Source organism: Anomaloglossus baeobatrachus, chromosome 10 (assembly GCF_048569485.1).
Source record: "Anomaloglossus baeobatrachus isolate aAnoBae1 chromosome 10, aAnoBae1.hap1, whole genome shotgun sequence".
Lineage (NCBI taxonomy): Eukaryota > Metazoa > Chordata > Amphibia > Anura > Aromobatidae > Anomaloglossus > Anomaloglossus baeobatrachus.
In genome coordinates, this window is record NC_134362.1 from 210491184 (window position 1) to 210515439 (window position 24256).

General features: G+C 48.7%; 1 protein-coding gene across 1 annotated transcript; it reads left to right on the top strand.

The window, feature by feature from the left end:
* The first annotated feature begins 59 nt into the window (after positions 1–59).
* Positions 60–23016, top strand: IRF8 (interferon regulatory factor 8). Its single transcript, XM_075325307.1, has 9 exons — positions 60–108; positions 4879–5052; positions 8311–8494; positions 8919–8983; positions 12561–12669; positions 14691–14747; positions 17977–18357; positions 18746–18861; positions 20937–23016. The coding sequence occupies exons 2-9, from the start codon at positions 4879–4881 to the stop codon at positions 21108–21110; spliced, it is 1260 nt and encodes a 419-aa protein (XP_075181422.1). The 5' UTR covers positions 60–108; the 3' UTR covers positions 21111–23016.
* The last annotated feature ends 1240 nt before the right edge of the window (positions 23017–24256 follow it).

Consider the following 24256-nt stretch of genomic DNA (forward strand, 5'->3'; position numbering starts at 1 on the left):
GATTGGCTGAGGGGCGGGGCCCTGAAGTTATTGCACCGAGAGCTGTCAGTTATCAGCAGTCAGTGCACGAGGACAAGGGAGAGCGAGGAGCCAATCACCGGCGGCAGGGTGAGCTACCGTATATACTGTATTACCGATACATGCAGGCAGGTCAGATACACAGGCAGGTGAGCTACCGTATATACTGTATTACCGATACATGCAGGCAGGTCAGATACACAGGCAGGTGAGCTACCGTATATACTGTACTACCGATACATGCAGGCAGGTCAGATACACAGGCAGGTGAGCTACCGTATATACTGTACTACCGATACATGCAGGCAGGTCAGATACACAGGCAGGTGAGCTACCGTATATACTGTACTACCGATACATGCAGGCAGGTCAGATACACAGGCAGGTGAGCTACCGTATATACTGTACTACCGATACATGCAGGCAGGTCAGATACACAGGCAGGTGAGCTACCGTATATACTGTACTACCGATACATGCAGGCAGGTCAGATACACAGGCAGGTGAGCTACCGTATATACTGTACTACCGATACATGCAGGCAGGTCAGATACACAGGCAGGTGAGCTACCGTATATACTGTACTACCGATACATGCAGGCAGGTCAGATACACAGGCAGGTGAGCTACCGTATATACTGTACTACCGATACATGCAGGCAGGTCAGATACACAGGCAGGTGAGCTACCGTATATACTGTACTACCGATACATGCAGGCAGGTCAGATACACAGGCAGGTGAGCTACCGTATATACTGTACTACCGATACATGCAGGCAGGTCAGATACACAGGCAGGTGAGCTACCGTATATACTGTACTACCGATACATGCAGGCAGGTCAGATACACAGGCAGGTGAGATACTGTATATACTGTACTAGTGATATATACAGGCAGGTGAGATACTGTATATACTGTACTAGTGATATATACAGGCAGGTGAGATACCGTATATACTGTACTAGTGATATATACAGGCAGGTAAGACACCGTATATGCTGTACTAGTGATATATACAGGCAGGTGAGATACTGTATATACTGTACTAGTGATATATACAGGCAGGTGAGATACTGTATATACTGTACTAGTGATATATACAGGCAGGTGAGATACCGTATATGCTGTACTAGTGATATATACAGGCAGGTGAGATACTGTATATAGTGTACTAGTGATATATACAGGCAGGTGAGATACTGTATATACTGTACTAGTGATATATACAGGCAGGTGAGATACTGTATATACTGTACTAGTGATATATACAGGCAGGTGAGATACTGTATATAGTGTACTAGTGATATATACAGGCAGGTGAGATACCGTATATGCTGTACTAGTGATATATACAGGCAGGTGAGATACTGTATATAGTGTACTAGTGATATATACAGGCAGGTGAGATACCGTATATGCTGTACTAGTGATATATACAGGCAGGTGAGATACCGTATATACTGTACTAGTGATATATACAGGCAGGTGAGATACCGTATATACTGTGTCTAATGCGATTATTACATCATTGTTATTAAATTATTATCTATCAGATGTAGTGATATTATGGATATTATTTGGGTAGTGTATACATTGCTATAGGTGAAGAGATATTATTGATGGCGGTGTGTATAGAGGTGGGTCACATTGAGCACATCATTATCTATGTCCTGTGATTTCTGGGTTGTTGGTGCATGGGGCAGGGCGTTGTGATTGCTCCGGTGCCGGAGGACTCCTGATTGTCCTTAGGCATTATTACTCTAGATTGTGAGCCCCAATGGGGACAGTGCTGCCAATGTATGTAAAGCGCTGTGGAATTAATAGCGCTATATAAATGAATAAAATTATTATTATTATTATTATTGTGGGCACTTCGTAGTGGCAATATTACTCCATGACCCCGTAGCTTCCGGTTGCATTCTGCTCTTATTCTTGCTCCGTGGCCTCGTAGCTTCCGGTTCTGTCTCTCTAGAGTTTGCGTTCTTCTCTTATTCTTGCTCCATTGCCCTGTAGTTTCCGATTACATCTCTGCAGAGGTTGCATTCTGCTCTTATTCATTCTCCGTGGCCCCGTAGCTTCCGGTTGCATTGTTCCCTTATTCTTTCTCCGTGGTCCCGTAGCTTCCGGTTGCATTCTGCTCTTATTCTTGCTCCGTGGCCTCGTAGCTTCTGGTTGTCTCTGTAGAGTTTGCGTTCTTCTCTTATTCCTGCTCTGTGGCCCTGTAGCTTCCAGTTACGTCTCTGTAAAGGTTGCATTCTGCTCTTATTCTTTCTCCGTGGCCCCGTAGCTTCCGATTGCATTGTTCTCTTATTCTTGCTCCGTGGCTCTGTAGTTTCCGGTTACATCTCTGCAGAGCTTGCATTCTGCTCTTATTCTTGCTCCGTTGCCCTGTAGTTTCCGGTTACGTCTCTGCAGAGGTTGCATTCTGCTCTTATTCTTGCTCCATGGTCCTGTAGCTTCCAGTTGCATTGTTCTCTTATTCTTGCTCCATGGCCCCGTAGCTTCTGGTTGCATTCTGCTCTTATTCTTGCTCTGTGGCCCTGTAGCTTCCAGTTACGTCTCTGTAAAGGTTGCATTCTGCTCTTATTCCTGCTCCGTGGCCCTGTAGCTTCCAGTTGCATTCTGCTCTTATTCTTGCTCCATGGCCCTGTAGCTTCCGGTTGCATTCTGCTCTTATTCCTGCTCCGTGGCCCCATAGCTTCCGGTTGCGTCTCTGCAGAGGTTGCATTCTGCTCTTATTCTTGCTCCGTGGCCCTGTAGCTTCCGGTTGCATTCTGCTCTTATTCTTGCTCCGTGGCCCCATAGCTTCCGGTTGCGTCTCTGCAGAGGTTGCATTCTGCTCTTATTCCTGCTCCGTGGCCCCGTAGCTTCCGGTTGCGTCTCTGCAGAGGTTGCATTCTGCTCTTATTCTTGCTCCGTGGCCCCATAGCTTCCGGTTGCATTGTGCTCTTATTCCTGCTCCGTGGCCCCGTAGCTTCCGGTTGCATTGTGCTCTTATTCCTGCTCCGTGGCCCCGTAGCTTCCGGTTGCATTGTGCTCTTATTCCTGCTCCGTGGCCCCGTAGCTTCCGGTTGCATTGTGCTCTTATTCCTGCTCCGTGGCCCCGTAGCTTCCGGTTGCATTGTGCTCTTATTCCTGCTCCGTGGCCCCGTAGCTTCCGGTTGCATTGTGCTCTTATTCCTGCTCCGTGGCCCCGTAGCTTCCGGTTGCGTCTCTGCAGAGGTTGCGTTCTGCTCTGATGATTTCTCGGTCTTGCTGGCGTCTCCTCCTGCTGCTCGGGGTTATATATTTGTCTCTCTCTGGGGTGGACGGTTCTTCACTCTGTCAATGTGTACAGTTTGGTGCAGTAACATGAAGCTTGTGGGCCCCAATGTAAACTCCCCATTAGAGCCCCGGATATCAGTCCTGGTCTTCTCTTTGGCCCGGATAAGTCTCCTGAGCCATCTGTGCTCCAGGGTCGAATGGCAGTGAACCCCCTGCACCCTCTTTATCTTCGGCCGTGGTGCCCCCTCTATCTTCGGCCGTGGTGCCCCCTCTTTATCTTCGGCCGTGGTGCACCCTCTATCTTCGGCCGTGGTGCACCCTCTTTATCTTTGGCCATGGTGCACCATCTTCATCTTCGGCCGTGGTACACCTGCTTTACCTTCGGCCATGGTGCACCCTCTTTATCTTCGGCCGTGGTGCACCCTCTTTATCTTTGGCCATGGTGCACCATCTTCATCTTCGGCCGTGGTGCACCTGCTTTACCTTCGGCCATGGTGCACCCTCTTTATCTTCGGCCGTGATGCACCCTCTTCATCTTCAGCCTCGTGCTTCAGCCTCGCGGGGGGCGACACTACCTGCCCTCCACACAGACGCACAGGAAGCTGCAGGTGGTTTTAGTTTATTTCCTCAGCTGCGGAAGGCGGCGGTGAAACGTGTTATTTCTGGGTAACGTCCATGGTCCCTTCAGATCATCTTGGCCCCTTTATCTTTCATTAACTCTTTCCCTCCCGCTCCTAAGCGCAGCAATGTGTGTGGTTTCAGCTGCACAGTCAGGTCCAGTGTGTTGGGTTGTATCTGACACTGTCTGGGTGACCTGTGTACTGGTTTTATGCTGGTTTCATTCCCTTTCTGCTGATATTGGTATTTATGGCTTCCACCTTCCTATTCCACCCGGCCGGGGATTCCTGGCTTCACGGGGAACATACCAGAGCGGCAACGAGCCAAACGCGAGCTCCATGTGCCCCTGAATCACAGATACATTGTATCGCCCGGCCCATAGTAACAATCCGGAGACATTACATTATTATATTATTTATGCTTAGTATTTGCAGCATAATAACTGGCGCTGTTTTGTTTTTTTTTTTGTTTTTTTACATTTTTGTACCTGTTTTTACAAATGTATATTTGTGCACCTGGATTGATCTTGAAAACAGTCAGCAAGCATGGGGATAGGGTTACTGAGCTCAGATTACCGGGGCAGAGGGGGCCTCCTGTATCTTAGGGGACAGTCGTGTTCCTGATGTCATACAGAAATAACACTTCTCAGACGGACACAGAACAAGTAGTAGATGCTGTGCGATTTCAGCTCTGAAGCTGCTTTTTTTTTTTTTTTTTACACTGGGTGCTGTGCAATCCTATGATATCAGGAAAGCTCACTGTCCCCGGGGGTTAGGAGCTCAGTAAGGTGAGAGGTTCGGTGCAAACCTGCCGCCTGCATAGTAAAGTCTATATGTAGCGTGGCTCCTGGGGGGACACGGACGGCACTGAGTATCGGAGCGCTCTCCTGTGTAGTAAACTCTTTATGTAGTGCGGTTCCAGGGGGGAGCGAGGATTGTGCGCACATTTCTATAACCTCATTCCGCTTTATTCTTAGATGTGCGATCGCAACGGCGGCAGACGTCTCCGGCAGTGGCTGATCGAGCAGATTGACAGCAGCATGTACCCCGGACTGGTGTGGGAAAACGACAACAAGACCCTGTTCCGCATTCCATGGAAACACGCAGGAAAGCAGGATTATAACCAAGAAGTGGACGCCTCCATATTTAAGGTACGTGACCATTATGGCGCCCGCGGGTTACACTTGTGCGTCGCGGATCTCATCTTACATTATCAGTCGCTCCCTGTAATCAGAGGCGTTTGGGGGGACAGACTGAGGAGGAACATGCTGTGAGCTGGACATGGACGATTGTGCAAACTAAAGACCAGTGACTGGAGATTCAAGCCCTGGTGGGACGCGTCAGGGATAACGTATGTTAGTAAGCGCTCAGACGGGCAAGTGTTTATTGTTTTCTGTTGCTTGTTTGTTTTCTTTTCTCTCGCCTATTTACTTTATATGGGCTGGATTTCGTCTTGTCACTGCCGTTTCGCCCTATATTGCCCCCCTACGTGTTACAACCTGGTGGAAAAGTGGGCACTCTTCGTGCTAAGGGCAATGGCGGGACAAGTATAAACCTAACAGGACGGGGAGGTTTGCCGTGGATTGACGGGTCCATGGAATTTTTTTGGGTCCCTACAAGAACCTCCGCTTATGGATCAGCGGGTCCATGAAAACTCCAAGAGGCTTGAGAGCGGTTGTCGGAGTGTGGACTGTCCATGTCCTGGGTGAAGTCGCTGAATCCTATACAGCCACAAGTCCAAGCCATGGAGGAGTATGTAAAGGCTGTGGTCCAGGCCCAGGAACGTGCCTTGGAGATGAAGCGCAAGGCTCAGGAGCAAACCACCCGCCAAATGATGGAGCAGATGGCCCTGTTAAAAGAGATGGTTGGAGAACGTCCGGAGGCAAGGCCAGCTGGAGGCCCCGTATCGTGGGGTGCCAGGGTGGTGGTACAATGCTCCCTGCAGAAAATGACTCAAGATGACGATGTGGAGACTTTCCTCATTATCTTTGAACGGGCAGCCCAAAGGCAGCAGCTCTCCACGGATGAATGGGTTGATGTACTAGCGCCTTAACTGGTGGAGAGTCTCAAAAAGCCAACCATGACCTTAGTGAGCAAGATGTGCGGGGCTATGCTAAACTCAAAGCGGAGATTCCTGCCCGCCTCAGGGTTACGACCGCCGTGAGGGCCAGAAGGTTCTGCGCCTGCGAGTACCAGTCAGATAGGTTCACCCCGGTCACAAATGTGTGACCTGTGCCATCTGGTAAAAAGATGGTTGGAACCTGATGTCTGCGCACACCGTGGAGAGGGAGGTGGTCGAGCTTTTCTTCCTGGTCCATTGCAGTGCCGGGTTGGCCAGGATGACCCCTGGAGTGCGGATCATCTAGTGGAGCTGGTGGAAAGGTTTGTTGCCTCCAAGGGAAATCTCCAGCACACGTTCCCCAACTCCTACACCGCAGGTGTCTGTCCACCCATTCTCCGTAGACGACGTCCCACCAAACAGGGGGTGGGGGAAGGGGCTGACGGGGTGAATCCCAGCTCCAGTATGGACTCTATGTTTAAAAAACCCGGACTGGGACAATTTTGGAGGTGCCAGGAATTTGGGCATGTCATGGCCCAGTGTCCTTTAGGCCCAGAGGTTATGGAATGTGACGCCGGCCGGCGCCAGTCGCTGTTTACAGCTCCATCCTGTGTGGCCACACCTGGACTAGAGACTGAGCCACATGTATGTAAAATAAGGACTATTGGACGGCCGGTCACGGCCCTGCTGGACTCAGGTAGTCTGGTGACACCAGTAAAGGACAGCCTCATACCCAAGGGTCACCTACCTGACAGGGGCCTAAGTGTGACAGGTATCCATGGTGACACCACGGTGTATTCTGTATCCATGGTGACTCCAGGGTATATCATGTATCCATGGTGACACCACCGTGTATCCTGCATCCGTGGTGACACCAGGGTGTACCCTGTATCAATGGTGACACCAGGGTGTACCCTGTATCCGTGGTGACACCAAGGTGTATCCTGTGCCCCTGCAAAAATACAGACGTCACATGGGAGAGTAGGTGGTGAAAGCCCTGATGCATAAAGTAATTTTGGGGTGGGATTTCTCCTTTGTTTTGGAAGCTATGGGGGAAACCAGAAGGAATTTCCGCTACTTGCTGGGAAACCAGAAGTCCAGGTGAAAGGGGCGGAAGCTAAATGTGCATTGCAGGGCATAGCTGGAGAAGATGACATTCTCCCCACTTCACCCGCAATACCTGAGATAGGGGAATTAGGTCAAGTGGTAGAGCACCTGCAGAGGGCGCAAGGCACATGCAGAGGGCGCAAGGCACCTACAGAGGGCGCAAGGCACATGCAGAGGGCGCAAGGCACCTACAGAGGGCGCAAGAGGCCCAAAGCCGGGGGCAGAATACATAGGAACAGAACAAAGGACTGTGAGGTCGCTCAGAGATCACAGTGGAAGGTGGACGCATTCTCCAGACTTCACTATATGGTGGCCCAAAGTGTCCAGAGGTCTGGAGAAGAAGGGGGGATCTGTAACCAGCAGACAGGAGTAATACTGGACGGAGTATAAATCTCTCAGAAAGGTAACCTGGGCAAGATATTGGTACAGCCGCTAAGCTGAGGGAGTGTACCTAATCACAGCCATATAGAAGGCTGCAGAAATCCTTCAGTAGGGGAGAGGCAGCCTGAGGAGGAACATGCTGTGAGCCGGACATGGACGATGGTGCAAACTAAAGACCAGTGACTGGAGAATATAATATATAGAAATAGATCCCTCTGTGTATAATGACTATATAATATGTAGGAATAGATCCCTCTGTGCATAATGACTCTATATAATATGTAGGAATAGATCCCTCTGTGCGTAATGACTCTATATAATATATAGGAATAGATCCCTTTGTGCATAATGACTCTATATAATATGTAGGAATAGATCCCTCTGTGTGTAATGACTCTATATAATATATAGGAATAGATCCCTCTGTGTGTAATTACTCTATATAATATATAGGAATAGATCCCTCTGTGTGTAATGACTCTATATAATATATAGAAATAGAATCCTTTGTGTGTAATGGCTCTATATAATATATAGGAATAGATCCCTCTGTGTGTAATGACTCTATATAATATATAGGAATAGATCCCTCTGTGTGTAATGACTCTATATAATATATAGGAATAGATCCCTCTGTGTGTAATGACTCTATATAATATATGTATGTATAATGTATTGAGATGCATTTGTATTTTCTTGGTAAATGAATGGGACGCTTCTGAGATGAGCAATGCCGGGGTCTTCGGATGCCGTTTCCACCACCTCTCCTTTGTGCGATCGGTGTTCTGCTTTCTTGATTGACTGGATTGGTGAATAAGGGTCCGGTTAATAAAAGGAACCTGTTTCCCCCCTCTTGTTGTAGGCCTGGGCGATATTCAAAGGGAAATTCAAGGAAGGCGATAGAGCGGAGCCGGCCACTTGGAAGACGCGGTTACGCTGCGCCTTAAACAAAAGTCCTGACTTTGAGGAGGTGACGGACAGATCGCAGCTGGATATATCCGAGCCCTACAAGGTTTACAGGATCGTCCCAGAAGAAGAGCAAAAGGGTAAGTCAATGTGCAATAAATCCCAATGAAACACAGATGCTTGCCCCGGCACGGGTGTGGAGGCCTTTACAGCTCACACCGGAGGGGTCACCTATCATTGCGGGAGTTTCGTAGGTTGTCACCTTAGTCCATATTGCTGTCCATGTCGGTTTGATCACTGTGATTTGGCTATGGACATCACAAGGATCAGACTGTGCCAAGACTGGAGATCTCGCACTATATGAATGGGAGGATTAGGTCTCCGGAAAGGTCAATGATGCGATCAATGTCTACGTCTCGTGGCTGTGGCACATTGTGACCAGATAAGATGGATTTAGTACCCTAGATAAACAGCGATCATTAATAAATTACTGGTTGTCAGTGATGTTTTTGGCATTGCTGATTGTCTTCTAGTTGACTCATATATTTGGTTTTGGTTCTTCAGCAAAGCTCGGGGGCACCTGTATGAGCGACGTCACAGAAATGGACTGCAGCCCGATGGAGATGGAGGTGAGAAGAGAAACAGTAACAATGAGGCAGTTATCGCATCGTTCTAGAAAGGATAATGCCTCGTGTGCCCAGGACCAGTGTGAATGATGTCTTACTCTGTAACTCCTCTGTATTGTAAAGCGCTGTAGACCATGTTCACACCTCCTTTCTTGTGTCTGGAGATGCCGGTCAGGTTTCTGTAGACCATGTTCACACTTCTATTCTTGTGTTTGGAGATGCCGGGTCCGTTTTTGTAGACCATATTCATAGTTCCATTCTTGTGTTTGGAGATACCGGTCAGTTTTTGTAGACCATGTTCACAGTTCCATTCTTGTGTTTGCAGATGCCGGTCAGGTTTTTGTAGACCATGTTCACACTTCCATTCTTGTGTTTGGAGATACCGGTCAGGTTTTTGTAGACCATGTTCACACTTCCATTCTTGTGTTTGGAGAAGCCGGTCAGGTTTTTGTAGACCATGTTCACACTTCCATTCTTGTGTTTGGAGATACCGGTCAGTTTTTGTAGACCATGTTCACACTTCCATTCTTGTGTTTGGAGATGCCGGTCATGTTTTTGTAGACCATGTTCACACTTCCATTCTTGTGTTTGGAGATACCGGTCAGTTTTTGTAGACCATGTTCACAGTTCCATTCTTGTGTTTGGAGATACCGGTCAGGTTTTGTAGACCATGTTCACACTTCCATTCTTGTGTTTGGAGATACAAGTCAGTTTTTGTAGACCATGTTCACAGTTCCATTCTTGTGTTTGGAGATACCGGTCAGTTTTTGTAGACCATGTTCACACTTCTTTTCTTGTGTTTGCAGATGCCGGGTCAGTTTTTTTTGTAGACCATGTTCACACTTCCTTTCTTGTGTTTGGAGATGCCGGTCAGGTTTTGTAGACCATGTTCACACTTCCATTCTTGTGTTTGGAGAAGTCGGTCAGGTTTTGTAGACCATGTTCACACTTCCATTCTTGTGTTTGGAGATGCCGGTCAGGTTTTTGTAGATCATGTTCACACTTCCATTCTTGTGTTTGGAGATACCGGTCAGTTTTTGTAGACCATGTTCACACTTCCATTCTTGTGTTTTCAGGTGCCGGGTCAGTTTTTTTGTAGACCATGTTCACACTTCCATTCTTGTGTTTGGAGAAGCTGGTCAGGTTTTTGTAGACCATGTTCACACTTCCATTCTTGTGTTTGGAGATACCGATCAGTTTTTTTAGACCATGTTCACACTTCCATTCTTGTGTTTGGAGATACCGGTCAGGTTTTTGTAGACCATGTTCACACTTCCATTCTTGTGTTTGGAGAAGCCGGTCAGGTTTTTGTAGACCATGTTCACAGTTCCATTCTTGTGTTTGGAGATACCGGTCAGTTTTTGTAGACCATGTTCACACTTCCATTCTTGTGTTTGGAGAAGCTGGTCAGGTTTTTGTAGACCATGTTCACACTTCCATTCTTGTGTTTGGAGAAGCTGGTCAGGTTTTTGTAGACCATGTTTACACTTCCATTCTTGTGTTTGGAGATACCGATCAGTTTTTTTAGACCATGTTCACACTTCCATTCTTGTGTTTGGAGATACCGGTCAGGTTTTTGTAGACCATGTTCACACTTCCATTCTTGTGTTTGGAGATGCCGGTCAGTTTTTGTAGACCATGTTCACACTTCCTTTCTTGTGTTTGGAGATGCCGGTCAGTTTTTGTAGACCATGTTCACACTTCCATTCTTGTGTTTGGAGATACCGGTCAGGTTTTGTAGACCATGTTCACACTTCCATTCTTGTGTTTGGAGATACAGTTAGGTCCAGAAATCTTTGGCCAGTGACACAATTTTCGCGAGTTGGGCTCTGCATGCCACCACATTGGATTTGAAATGAAACCTCTACAACAGAATTCAAGTGCAGATTGTAACGTTTAATTTGAAGGTTTGAACAAAAATATCTGATAGAAATTGTAGGAATTGTCACATTTCTTTACAAACACGCCACATTTTAGGAGGTCAAAAGTAATTGGACAAATAAAACAAACCTAAACAAAATATTTTTATTTTCAATATTTTGTTGCGAATCCTTCGGAGGCAATCACTGCCTTAAGTCTGGAACCCATGGACATCACCAAACGCTGGGTTTCCTCCTTCTTAATGCTTTGCCAGGCCTTTACAGCCGCAGCCTTCAGGTCTTGCTTGTTTGTGGGTCTTTCCGTCTTAAGTCTGGATTTGAGCAAGTGAAATGCATGCTCAATTGGGTTAAGATCTGGTGATTGACTTGGCCATTGCAGAATGTTCCACTTTTTTGCACTCATGAACTCCTGGGTAGCTTTGGCTGTATGCTTGGGGTCATTGTCCATCTGTACTATGAAGCGCCGTCTGATCAACTTTGCGGCATTTGGCTGAATCTGGGCTGAAAGTATATCCCGGTACACTTCAGAATTCATCCGGCTACTCTTGTCTGCTGTTATGTCATCAATAAACACAAGTGACCCAGTGCCATTGAAAGCCATGCATGCCCATGCCATCACGTTGCCTCCACCATGTTTTACAGAGGGTGTGGTGTGCCTTGGATCATGTGCCATTCCCTTTCTTCTCCAAACTTTTTTTTCTTCCCATCATTCTGGTACAGGTTGATCTTTGTCTCATCTGTCCATAGAATACTTTTCCAGAACTGAGCTGGCTTCATGAGGTGTTTTTCAGCAAATGTAACTCTGGCCTGTCTATTTTTGGAATTGATGAATGGTTTGCATCTAGATGTGAACCCTTTGTATTTACTTTCATGGAGTCTTCTCTTTACTGGTGACTTAGAGACAGATACACCTACTTCACTGAGAGTGTTCTGGACTTCAGTTGATGTTGTGAACGGGTTCTTCTTCACCAAAGAAAGTATGCGGCGATCATCCACCACTGTTGTCATCCGTGGACGCCCAGGCCTTTTTGAGTTCCCAAGCTCACCAGTCAATTCCTTTTTTCTCAGAATGTACCCGACTGTTGATTTTGCTACTCCAAGCATGTCTGCTATCTCTCTGATGGATTTTTTCTTTTTTTTCAGCCTCAGGATGTTCTGCTTCACCTCAATTGAGAGTTCCTTAGACCGCATGTTGTCTGGTCACAGCAACAGCTTCCAAATGCAAAACCACACACCTGTAATCAACCCCAGACCTTTTAACTACTTCATTAATTACAGGTTAACGAGGGAGACGCCTTCAGAGTTAATTGCAGCCCTTAGAGTCCCTTGTCCAATTACTTTTGGTCCCTTAAAAAAGAGGAGGCTATGCATTACAGAGCTATGATTCCTAAACCCTTTCTCCGATTTGGATGTGAAAACTCTCATATTGCAGCTGGGAGTGTGCACTTTCAGCCCATATTATATATAGAATTGTATTTCTGAACATGTTTTTGTAAACAGCTAAAATAACAAAACTTGTGTCACTGTCCAAATATTTCTGGCCCTGACTGTACAAGTCAGTTTTTGTAGACCATGTTCACACTTCCATTCTTGTGTTTGGAGATACCGGTCAGGTTTTTGTAGACCATGTTCACACTTCCATTCTTGTGTAAAACTGATAATTAACGTCACCTCGTCTTTCTCTTCCGTTCTCCTTTCAGACGTCTTCAGACGAGTATTTGGCTATAATTAAGCGCAGTCCGTCCCCGGCCAAGGACACGTGTCAGAAGCAGATCCTGCAGGACTGGCTGCTGTATAATCACAGTGTCGGTGAGTTTCCGTGCCGCGCGGCAGAACATGGAGCCTTTGTCAGATTCCCGGGTGTGGATCGTCTCTGACCCCGTAGGATCCGTATCTTTGCTACATTACAGATCTCCTTCCGCAGCTTCTCCCCGGTCTCTGTTGCTGCCATCTCCATACTTTGCATTCATATATCTTCTGGTTGAGGTTTTGCTTTTTGGGTAATAAACACAATCAGTAATAGTCCCAAGGTGAATGTTATAGGGGCAGGCACTGTATACAGCTACATGGTGAATGTCACAGGGGCAGGCGCTGTATACAGCCACACAGTGGATGTCACAGGGGCAGGCGCTGTATACAGCCACACGGTGAATGTCACAAGGGCAGGTGCTGTATACAGCCTCATGGTGAATGTCACAAGGGCAGGTGCTGTATACAGCCTCATGGTGAATGTCACAGGGGCAGGCGCTGTATACAGCCTCATGGTGAATGTCACAGGGGCAGGCGCTGTATTCAGCCTCATGGTGGATGTCTCAGGGGCAGGTGCTGTATACAGCCTCATGATGAATGTCACAGGGGCAGGCGCTGTATACAGCCTCATGATGAATGTCACAGGGGCAGGCGCTGTATACAGCCTCATGGTGGATGTCTCAGGGGCAGGCGCTGTATACAGCCTCATGATGAATGTCTCAGGGGCAGGCGCTGTATACAGCCTCATGATGAATGTCTCAGGGGCAGGCGCTGTATACAGCCTCATGATGAATGTCTTAGGGGCAGGCGCTGTATACAGCCTCACGGTGAATGTCACAGGGGCAGGCGCTGTATACAGCCTCATGGTGGATGTCTCAGGGGCAGGCGCTGTATACAGCCTCATGATGAATGTCTCAGGGGCAGGCGCTGTATACAGCCTCATGATGAATGTCTCAGGGGCAGGCGCTGTATACAGCCTCATGATGAATGTCTTAGGGGCAGGCGCTGTATACAGCCTCATGGTGGATGTCACAGGGGCAGGCGCTGTATACAGCCTCACGGTGAATGTCACAGGGGCAGGCGCTGTATACAGCCACACGGTGAATGTCACAGGGGCAGGCGCTGTATACAGCCTAATGGTGGATGTCAAAGGGGCAGGCGCTGTATACAGTCTCATAGTGGATGTCACAGGGGCAGGCGCTGTATACAGCCGCACGGTGGATGTCTCAGGGGCAGGCGCTGTATACAGCCTCATAGTGGATGTCACAGGGGCAGGCGCTGTATATAGCCGCACGGTGGATGTCTCAGGGGCAGGCGCTGTATACAGTCTCATGGTGGATGTCTCAGGGGCAGGTGCTGTATACAGCCTCATGGTGGATGTCACAGGGGCAGGCGCTGTATACAGCCTCATGATGAATGTCTCAGGGGCAGGCGCTGTATACAGCCTCATAGTGGATGTCACAGGGGCAGGCGCTGTATATAGCCGCACGGTGGATATCTCAGGGGCAGGCGCTGTATACAGCCTCATGGTGGATGTCACAGGGGCAGGCGCTGTATACAGCCTCATGGTGGATGTCACAGGGGCAGGCGCTGTATACAGCCTCATGGTGGATGTCACAGGGGCAGGCGCTGTATTCAGCCTCATGGTGGATGTCACAGGGGCAGGCGCTGTATACAACCTCATGGTGGATGTCACAGGGGCAGGCGCTGTATACAGCCTCATGGTGGATGTCACAGGGGCAGGCGCTACAGCCTCATGATGAATGTCTCAGCGGCAGGCGCTGTATACAGCCTCATGATGAATGTCTCAGGGGCAGGCGCTGTATACAGCCTCATGATGAATGTCTCAGGGGCAGGCGCTGTATACAGCCTCATGATGAATGTCTCAGGGGCAGGCGCTGTATACAGCCTCATGATGAATGTCTCAGGGGCAGGCGCTGTATACAGCCTCATGATGAATGTCTCAGGGGCAGGCGCTGTATAGAGCCGCACGGTGCGGACGTCCTGGGTATAAGCTCTGGCCGGGATTTCTCCGGGTTTCTAGATGTAGGAGACTGATCGCAGTTTCTGTTCCTCCTCAGGTCTGCACAGTTTAGATGGCTACACCATGTACATGAACGATTCTGCCTCTCCCGCCGGTAAGATATAAAGTCTATGAGGTTTCTGAAGTGCCGTGCCAACGCTGCGTTTTTTTCCTTGCAGATTTGGTGCAGATTTTGATGCAGAAAAAAAATCAGAGCAGGTCAATTCTTAGGGCTTTTTTTCCTGCTTTTTTCCTGCTTTTTTTTTTTTCGAAAACCAGATGCATTTTTGGTGCATTTGTCTGCCAGAAGGTGAATTTCTGCACCAAAACTGCAGCGTGTGTGTATAACTTAAAGGTCCATTTACACTGCAAGATTATCATGAATGAGCATTTCCAGGAACATTAGTCCATGATAATCTGCAATCTAATCAGCAACCAAGCACACGGCAAACCTGCAAAAGCTTGTTCGTTGGGTGAAATGATGATGATCGTTCTCAGCAGCACAAGTCCTGTTTACAGTCCTGCGGAAGAGGATGGCAGCCTGTCTGATCCCTGGAATCTCCCTGCTGACAGAGGCTGGGATCACTAGGTCACATCTATATGTGATCTCTGGAATCTCCCCACTGGCAGAGGCGGAGGCTGGGATGACTAGGTCACATCTATATGTGATCCCTGGAATGTCCCTGCTGGTGGAGGCTGGGATGACTAGGTCACATCTATATGTGATCCCTGGAATGTCCCTGCTGGTGGAGGCTGGGATGACGAGGTCACATCTATATGTGATCCCTTGAATTGCCCCACTGGCAGAGGCGGAGGCCGGGATCACTAGGTCACATTTATATGTGATCCTTGGAATCTCGCCGCTGGTGGAGGCTGGGATGAGTAGGTCACATCTATATGTGATCCCTGGAATCTCCCCATTGGTGGAGGCTGGGATGACTAGGTCTCATCTATATGTGATCCCTAGAATCTCCCCGCTGGCAGAGGCGGAGGCTGGGATCACTAGGTCACATCTATACATGTATCCAGCCTCTTGCCGAGCTGTGGGCGTCTTATCTTTATTGATATTACGGCTTTCCTGTAAATTGGGCTGTGGTTATGAGACCAGAGAGATAAGTCCTCTATTACCGCAGCTATCACAGCCGTCCTTTTACTGTAAATGGAGGCGTTATCTATCGCTGTGACCGTGACCCCGGGACATGGACACCAGCAGTCACTTTCACTTTCCCCAGTGGATACATAGTTGCAGTTTGCCGACGGACTGATACATTGTTTGTATCTGTTGTTTCCATTCATTGTTCTATTGCTTTAAAACAAAACAAACAAATAAATAGAAGCGTCTAGATATTTGTGACAACGTCATGGGAGCTTGTGGAAGGCCCCAAACTTTCCCCCCCCGACCATTGAGTCACAGAGAGGAAACACCTGCGCTCCAGTCAAGAAGGAGAACGTCCCCCGGTCACTGGAGCGCGGCGCGAAGAAACCGTAACTGCACCGTAACGCAAGAGAAAGCCGTCAGCGGAAAACAGCCGAGATCAGCAATGTATGAAGGGTCTGACTGGCCACAATGTGATCATTACTGGAGCCTCTGCATAGTCAGAAATCCGGTATTGTGCTGATCTTGTGCTGAGTTGCGTCTTGTCTTATACTCCAGTCACATCCAGAGCTGCATGTGGCAAGTTAGTTACAGGTCCCCAAAACATTGAAGAAAAGTCGTCCAAACCTGGAACTGTCGAGTTCCATGGCCGAGCAACCATGGCCGAGCAACCATCGCCAAACAACCACGGCCGAGCAACCATGGCCGAGCAACCACGGCCAAACAACCATGGCCGAGCAACCACGGCCAAACAACCATGGCTGAGCAACCACGGCCAAACAACCATGGCCGAGCAACCATGGCCGAGCAACCACGGCCAAACAACCATGGCCGAGCAACCACGGCCAAACAACCATGGCCGAGCAACCACGGCCAAACAACCATGGCCGAGCAACCACGGCCAAACAACCATGGCCGAGCAACCACGGCCAAACAACCATGGCCGAGCAACCACGGCCAAACAACCATGGCCGAGCAACCACGGCCAAACAACCATGGCCGAGCAACCACGGCCAAACAACCATGGCCGAGCAACCACGGCCAAACAACCACGGCCGAGCAACCATGGCCGAGCAACCATGGCCAAACAACCATGGCCGAGCAACCACGGCCGAGCAATCATCGCCAAACAACCACGGCCGAGCAACCACGGCCAAACAACCATGGCCGAGCAACCACGGCCAAACAACCATGGCTGAGCAACCACGGCCAAACAACCACGGCCGAGCAACCACGGCCAAACAACCACGGCCGAGCAACCACGGCCAAAAACCATAGCCGAGCAACCACGGCCAAACAGCCATGGCCGAGCAACCACGGCCAAACAGCCATGGCCGAGCAACCACGGCCAAACAACCATGGCCGAGCAACCACGGCCAAACAACCATGGCCGAGCAACCACGGCCAAACAACCATGGCCGAGCAATCATGGCTGAGTTCACAAGTCCAGGAATCATCCGTCAGATCGGATCCGGCAGAGATCCGTGCTGAAGACACAACTTTTTTGTCTGTTTTGAAAGAATTGATTTCTACCGGATCCATTTTTCAATATGGAGACAGATCTGTAACCTGACTGCTATTTATCTTCCATTTGAAAGTGATTCAGTAAGGAAAAATGGATCCTTTACAAATGCAAAAAAAAAAAAATGGATGGCTAAATAGTAATCCAGTAGCGGATCCGTTTCCCATAGACTCCCATGTTAAGAACACGGATCCTGCAAAAATCAATTCTTTCAAAACAGAAAAGAAAGTTGGTTTTGCAGTACTTTTTTTCCCAATGGATCTCTACAGGATCCGTTCTATTGGATGATTACGGGACATGTGAACTCAGCCTGATGTCCACAAACGACGTTCTGAGGGACCCGATCCCCCAATAGAAGACTATGTCCTGAGAGACCCAATCCCCCGCCAGATGACGTCCTGAGGGACCCGATCCCCCGACAGATGACATCCTGAGAGACCCGATTCCCCCTATAGAAGACGACGTCCTGAGGGACTCGATCCCCCGACAGATGACGTCCTGAGGGACCCAATCCCCCAACAGACGACATCCTGAGAGACCCGATTTCCCCTATAGAAGACGACGTCCTGAGGGACCCTATCCCCCGACATACGACATCCTGAGAGACCCGATTTCCCCTATAGAAGACGATGTCCTGAGGGACCTGATTCCCCCAACGTCTTGAGGGACCTGATCCCCCATGTCCTCATGTATTTTGTCACTCATGAGTATCCTTTCTGTCTGCAGCAATGTCACAGATGATCATCCAGTTTTACTATGGAGGGAAAGCCGTCAGTCAGGTCACCACGACTCGGCCGGAGGGATGCCGCCTGTCTGTCGGCCATCTGACCGGAGAGAAGGCTTTTGGGAGCGAGGCCCTGGAGAGCATCCGATTCCCGTCCTCCGACTACATTGCCAGTGAACGGCAGCGACACATCACCAAGAAGCTGTTCGGACACTTGGAGAGGGGCGTCCTTTTATATAGTAATCGTCAAGGGATTTTCATCAAGAGACTGTGCCAGGGCAGAGTCTTCTGGAGCGGGAACTGTATGCCGTACAAGGACCGGTCCGTGAAGCTGGAGCGTGACGAGGTGATCAAGATATTCGATACCAATCAGTATATAAGAGGTGAGCCGCAGAGTTTACGCTTTACCTTTTGTCTGAATGTTGCCTGCACCTTCAGGCTCGAGATTAACCGTTTCCTGCCCGGATGTGTTTCTGGGTCAGATCAGGATTGCTGTTTGGCAGATGGGAAGGTGCAGCCCGAATTACCTGACTTATATTGCAGGAAATGTCTCTTATCTTCATACATAAACAATGTGATGGGAAGGTGTCCAGTAGATGAGTGCAGCAGTAGCCAGATATGAGGATTGGGCAATACAGAGGTGCAGCATATCCTCCAGAATACATGGGGTGGGGGGGATCGCCTCGATGTATAGCCCCATTCTCCCCGTCTGATGAGCCTCCTGAAGGGCAGATGGCGACAGGTTTCATCTCTTCTGTTTCCTTCCTGCAGAATTCCAGCAATGTTACTCCAGTCAGCTGAGACCCCCGGACAGCAGGGTCACACTGTGCTTCGGGGAAGAGTTCCCAGATACCACCCCCGTCCACATGAAGCTGATCATTGTGCAGGTGAGAGGGGCCATATCATTAATTACCACCCGCCTCCTATAGAGGACGCCATTCCTGCTTCTCCTCCAGCAGTGATCACAGAAAGACGCAGCAAGGAAGGGGGGGGGTCTCATCAGAAAAGATGCCGGAGGATGGCGGACTGACAAAATGACAGCTCCTTCATGGCCTGGAAAAATTTAACAGCAGTCACACAACAAATTGTCCGGGTCTGGGTATAAAGCACAGATCTCGATAAGTCTCCTCTCCTTTATCTTCCCAGGTCTGGTGTATAAAGCACAGATCTCGATAAGTCTCCTCTCCTTTATCTTCCCAGGTCTGGTGTATAAAGCACAGATCTCGATAAGTTTCCTCTCCTTTATCTTCCTGGGTCTGGTCTATAAAGCGCAGGTCTCGATAAGTCTCCTCTCCTTTATCTTCCCAGGTCTGGTGTATAAAGCACAGATCTCGATAAGCCTCCTTTCCTTTATCTTCCCAGGTCTGGTGTATAAAGCACAGATCTCGATAAGTTTCCTCTCCTTTATCTTCCGGGGTCTGGTGTATAAAGCACACATCTCGATAAGTCTCCTCTCCTTTATCTTCCCAGGTCTGGTGTATAAAGCACAGATCTCGATAAGCCTCCTTTCCTTTATCTTCCCAGGTCTGGTGTATAAAGCACAGATCTCGATAAGTTTCCTCTCCTTTATCTTCCCGAGTCTGATGTATAAAGCACAGGTCTCGATAAGTCTCCTCTCCTTTATCTTCCGGGGTCTGGTGTATAAAGCACAGATCTCGATAAGTCTCCTCTCCTTTATCTTCCCAAGTCTGGTGTATAAAGCACAGATCTCGATAAGTCTCCTCTCCTTTATCTTCCGGGGTCTGGTGTATAAAGCACACATCTCGATAAGTCTCCTCTCCTTTATCTTCCCGGGTCTGGTGTATAAAGCACAGATCTCGATAAGCCTCCTTTCCTTTATCTTCCCAGGTCTGGTGTATAAAGCACAGATCTCGATAAGTTTCCTCTCCTTTATCTTCCCGAGTCTGATGTATAAAGCACAGGTCTCGATAAGTCTCCTCTCCTTTATCTTCCGGGGTCTGGTGTATAAAGCACACATCTCGATAAGTCTCCTCTCCTTTATCTTCCCAAGTCTGGTGTATAAAGCACAGATCTCGATAAGTCTCCTCTCCTTTATCTTCCCAGGTCTGGTGTATAAAGCACAGATCTCGATAAGTCTCCTCTCCTTTATCTTCCCAGGTCTGGTGTATAAAGCACAGATCTCGATAAGTCTCCTCTCCTTTATCTTCCAGGGTCTGGTGTATAAAGCACAGATCTCGATAAGTCTCCTCTCCTTTATCTTCCAGGGTCTGGTGTATAAAGCACAGATCTCGATAAGTCTCCTCTCCTTTATCTTCCGGGGTCTGGTGTATAAAGCACACATCTCGATAAGTCTCCTCTCCTTTATCTTCCCGCGTCTGGTGTATAAAGCACAGATCTCGATAAGTCTCCTCTTCTTTATCTTCCTGGGTCTGATGTATAAAGCACACATCTTGATAAGTCTCCTCTCCTTTATCTTCCCAAGTCTGGTGTATAAAGCACACATCTCGATAAGTCTCCTCTCCTTTATCTTCCCAAGTCTGGTGTATAAAGCACAGATCTCGATAAGTCTCCTCTCCTTTATCTTCCTGGGTCTGATGTATAAAGCACAGATCTCGATAAGTCTCCTCTCCTTTATCTTCCGGGGTCTGGTGTATAAAGCACACATCTCGATAAGTCTCCTCTCCTTTATCTTCCCAGGTCTGGTGTATAAAGCACAGATCTCGATAAGTCTCCTCTTCTTTATCTTCCTGGGTCTGATGTATAAAGCACACATCTCGATAAGTCTCCTCTCCTTTATCTTCCGGGGTCTGGTGTATAAAGCACACATCTCGATAAGTCTCCTCTCCTTTATCTTCCGGGGTCTGGTGTATAAAGCACACATCTCGATAAGTCTCCTCTCCTTTATCTTCCGGGGTCTGGTGTATAAAGCACACATCTCGATAAGTCTCCTCTCCTTTATCTTCCGGGGTCTGATCGCCGCTTTCTTCTCTTTTCTCTCCAGATTGAACAGCTCGGGTTGAAGCAGCTGACGGATAACTCCCTGAAGAGCTATAACACAGCAGGTCTGCATTTACTGCCGGACCCCCAAATGGAGCCAGGAGCACGTCTACTGCCGGACCCCTGCACCACCCATCAGAGGGCGTTCTACAGAGAGACCCCGCAGATCACCGTCTGACCGCCGCACGCCGGCTCCAGAGAACTATTGTACATTACAGATAGGTTTATTTTTATAAGGTTTTTACAATGATTCTTGTACAGTGTGAACTGGGGCACAGGGGGGTGACGTCTCCACCTCGCCCCAGAATGGGACTATCTTTGTTAAATGTGTGGAAATGTTCAACAAATTCTGAATAGTTTTTTCTGTCCTTTCTGCTTCATTCTCAGTCTTCATGTTTAATAGTAACTGACCCTGGATGGAAATGCTGCTTCCTCGGCCTCTTAGCTGTGTGCACCTCGTAGATATCCATCTCTCCCCCCATACCATGAACCGTCAGATCCGCAAAGTGTTCACATGGGGCAATAAGTAGAGAGGACCTGACAGTCAGCCTCCTCTGCCCCTCTAAACCCCCTGTCTCCTGGAGACCCTTTGTCTTTTTCTAGACTCCTCTATCCTCATTCAGACTCCCTTATTCCTCCATTCCAGGAGCCTCTTTCCTTCTCTGCCAACTCCTCTGTTCATCAAGACTGCACTGTCCTGTCCAGACCCCTCTGTTCGCCTCCAAACTCTTCTTTCCAGACCCTTTTGCCGTCCCCCAAACTTCTGTCCCCTTTTGTAAACCATCATTCTCCTCCAAACTCCTCTGTCTTCTCCAGACTCCTCTGTCCCTCTCCTCCAGACTCCTCTGTCTCCTCCAGACCCCTCTGTCCCTCTCCTCCAGACTCCTCTGTCTCCTCCACACTCTTCTGTCTCCTCCACACTCCTCTGTCCCTCTCCTCCACACTCCTCTGTCCCTCTCCTCCACACTCCTCTGTCCCTCTCCTCCAGACCCCTCTGTCCCTCTCCTCCAGACCCCTCTGTCCCTCTCCTCCAGACTCCTCTGTCCCTCTCCTCCAGACTCCTCTGTCCCTCTCCTCCAGACTCCTCTGTCCCTCTCCTCCAGACCCCTCTGTCACTCTCCTCCAGACCCCTCTGTCCCTCTCCTCCACACTCCTCTGTCCCTCTCCTCCACACTCCTCTGTCCCTCTCCTCCAGACCCCTCTGTCCCTCTCCTCCAGACCCCTCTGTCCCTCTCCTCCAGACCCCTCTGTCCCTCTCCTCCAGGCCCCTCTGTCCCTCTCCTCCAGACTCCTCTGTCCCTCTCCTCCAGACCCCTGTCTCCCTCTGTGGAGGGTCTGTGTAGGGCCCCTCATTGAGCTTACCCTGGGGTCGTCCTTGCAGTCATCACTGTGCAGTATGTGAGCAGTAATGTAAAGTCCATGATATTTTACCCCGTTGTCGGAGCTGCTGACCACTTCTATTTCGGGGCTTCTGACCTGAGCAGATGTTTTCGGGATTGGTGTAGCTGCGGTTCTGCACAGTGGGATTAATTAGGATTATTCAGGGGCTCCTATAAATGTGAATTTTCAGGTTTTCATATTGATTATTCCATGATTGCACTAAGGAGATAAAAGCAGCGCTATCGTACACATTGTGAGCGGTCTACACTGGGTCTGAATCAGCCTCTTCCACCTTCCTATAATAAAACCTTTCCATTCCTCTAATGTGGTCTTCCTTCAGATATCGTTACACCCCATAATCCCTGTGTTTCTTGTCAGATCAGATACACATTCGAGTGTCAGCCGACCTGTGGATATAAGCGGATTGGGCCGATATTTAGTGTAATGTGTATGGGGTCTGACTGGTCAGGATCTGGGGGTGTAAAGCCGTTCACAGTCCTGTAGGAAGAGTAACGCTGCACACCCCATTGTCATTATTGATAGATTGTGAAGATGTGATCATTCAGGGACCTCCCTCTGTAAGAAGCTGCGGGGTCTGCAGCATCGGCCTCGTTATCACTGGATGGCGGCACTATATGTGTCACTTTGTATTTATTTTGGACGTTTTGCATCTATTGCTTATCAATAAAAGATTATTGTCTTTCCTGCTGTAGAGTCATTTAATAACTTGTCCATGACCGAGTGGTGAACTGATAGAATAAAAGCAAAGGCCCTACGTACTGACTGTGAGATATGGTGACTGTCATGTGCTGTCCGCCATGTGCTGTCCGCCATGTGCTGTCCGCCATGTGCTGTCCGCCATGTGCTGTCCGTGATATGCTGACCACCATATCATGACCATAATAAACTGACCGCCATATGGTGACTGTCATGTGCTGTCCGTCATGTGCTGTCCGTCACGTGCTGTCCGTCACGTGCTGTCCGTCATGTGCTGTCCGTCATGTGCTAACCACGATATGCTGACCACCATATCATGACCATAATATACTGACCGCCATATGGTGACTGTCACGTGCTGTCCGTCACGTGCTGTCCGTCATGTGCTAACCACGATATGCTGACCACCATATCATGACCATAATATACTGACCGTCATATGGTGACCGTCATGTGCTGACTGCCATATGGTGATTTTCATGTGCTGACCGTCATGTGCTGTCTGCCATGTGCTAACCACGATATGCTGACCACCATCTCGTGACCATAATATACTGACCGCCATATGGTGACCATTATGTGCTGACCGTCATGTGCTGTCCATCATGTGCCGATCGCCTTGTGCTGACCGCCATGTGCTGACTGTGACATACTGACCGCCATATCGTGACCGTGATATGGTGACCGTCATATGGTGACCGTCATATGCTGACCACCTTATCATGACCATAATATACTGACCGCCATATGGTGACCATTATGTGCTGACCGCCATGTGCTGTCTGTCATGTGCCGATCGCCTTGTGCTGACTGTGACATACTGACCGCCATATCGTGACCGTCATATGGTGACCGTCATATGCTGACTTGGACTTCCGCACAGATTCAAATTTTTCCCCACTGGCAGCAGCTTAGTATATAGTACAATCCAGTGCTGCGCCCTGCCAAGTATAAAACTCACGCCCCGAAAATATAAATCACCTTACATACTGCCACCCGGTGATAATAAAAGATACTACAATACTTTCTATATTCACCTGATTTTGGGAACCCTTATCTATGTGGACGCGGCTGTAGTGTGGACGCGGCTGTAGCGTAGACGCGGCTGTAATATACTTTATTTTTGATTTCCTCCAAGTGTGTAAGAGAAGTTGGGAAGTCCAGGTGTGCGTGGTATGTGGGCGCAGTTAGTGTTATCGCTCAGGACTGCAGACACAGTAATCCTCA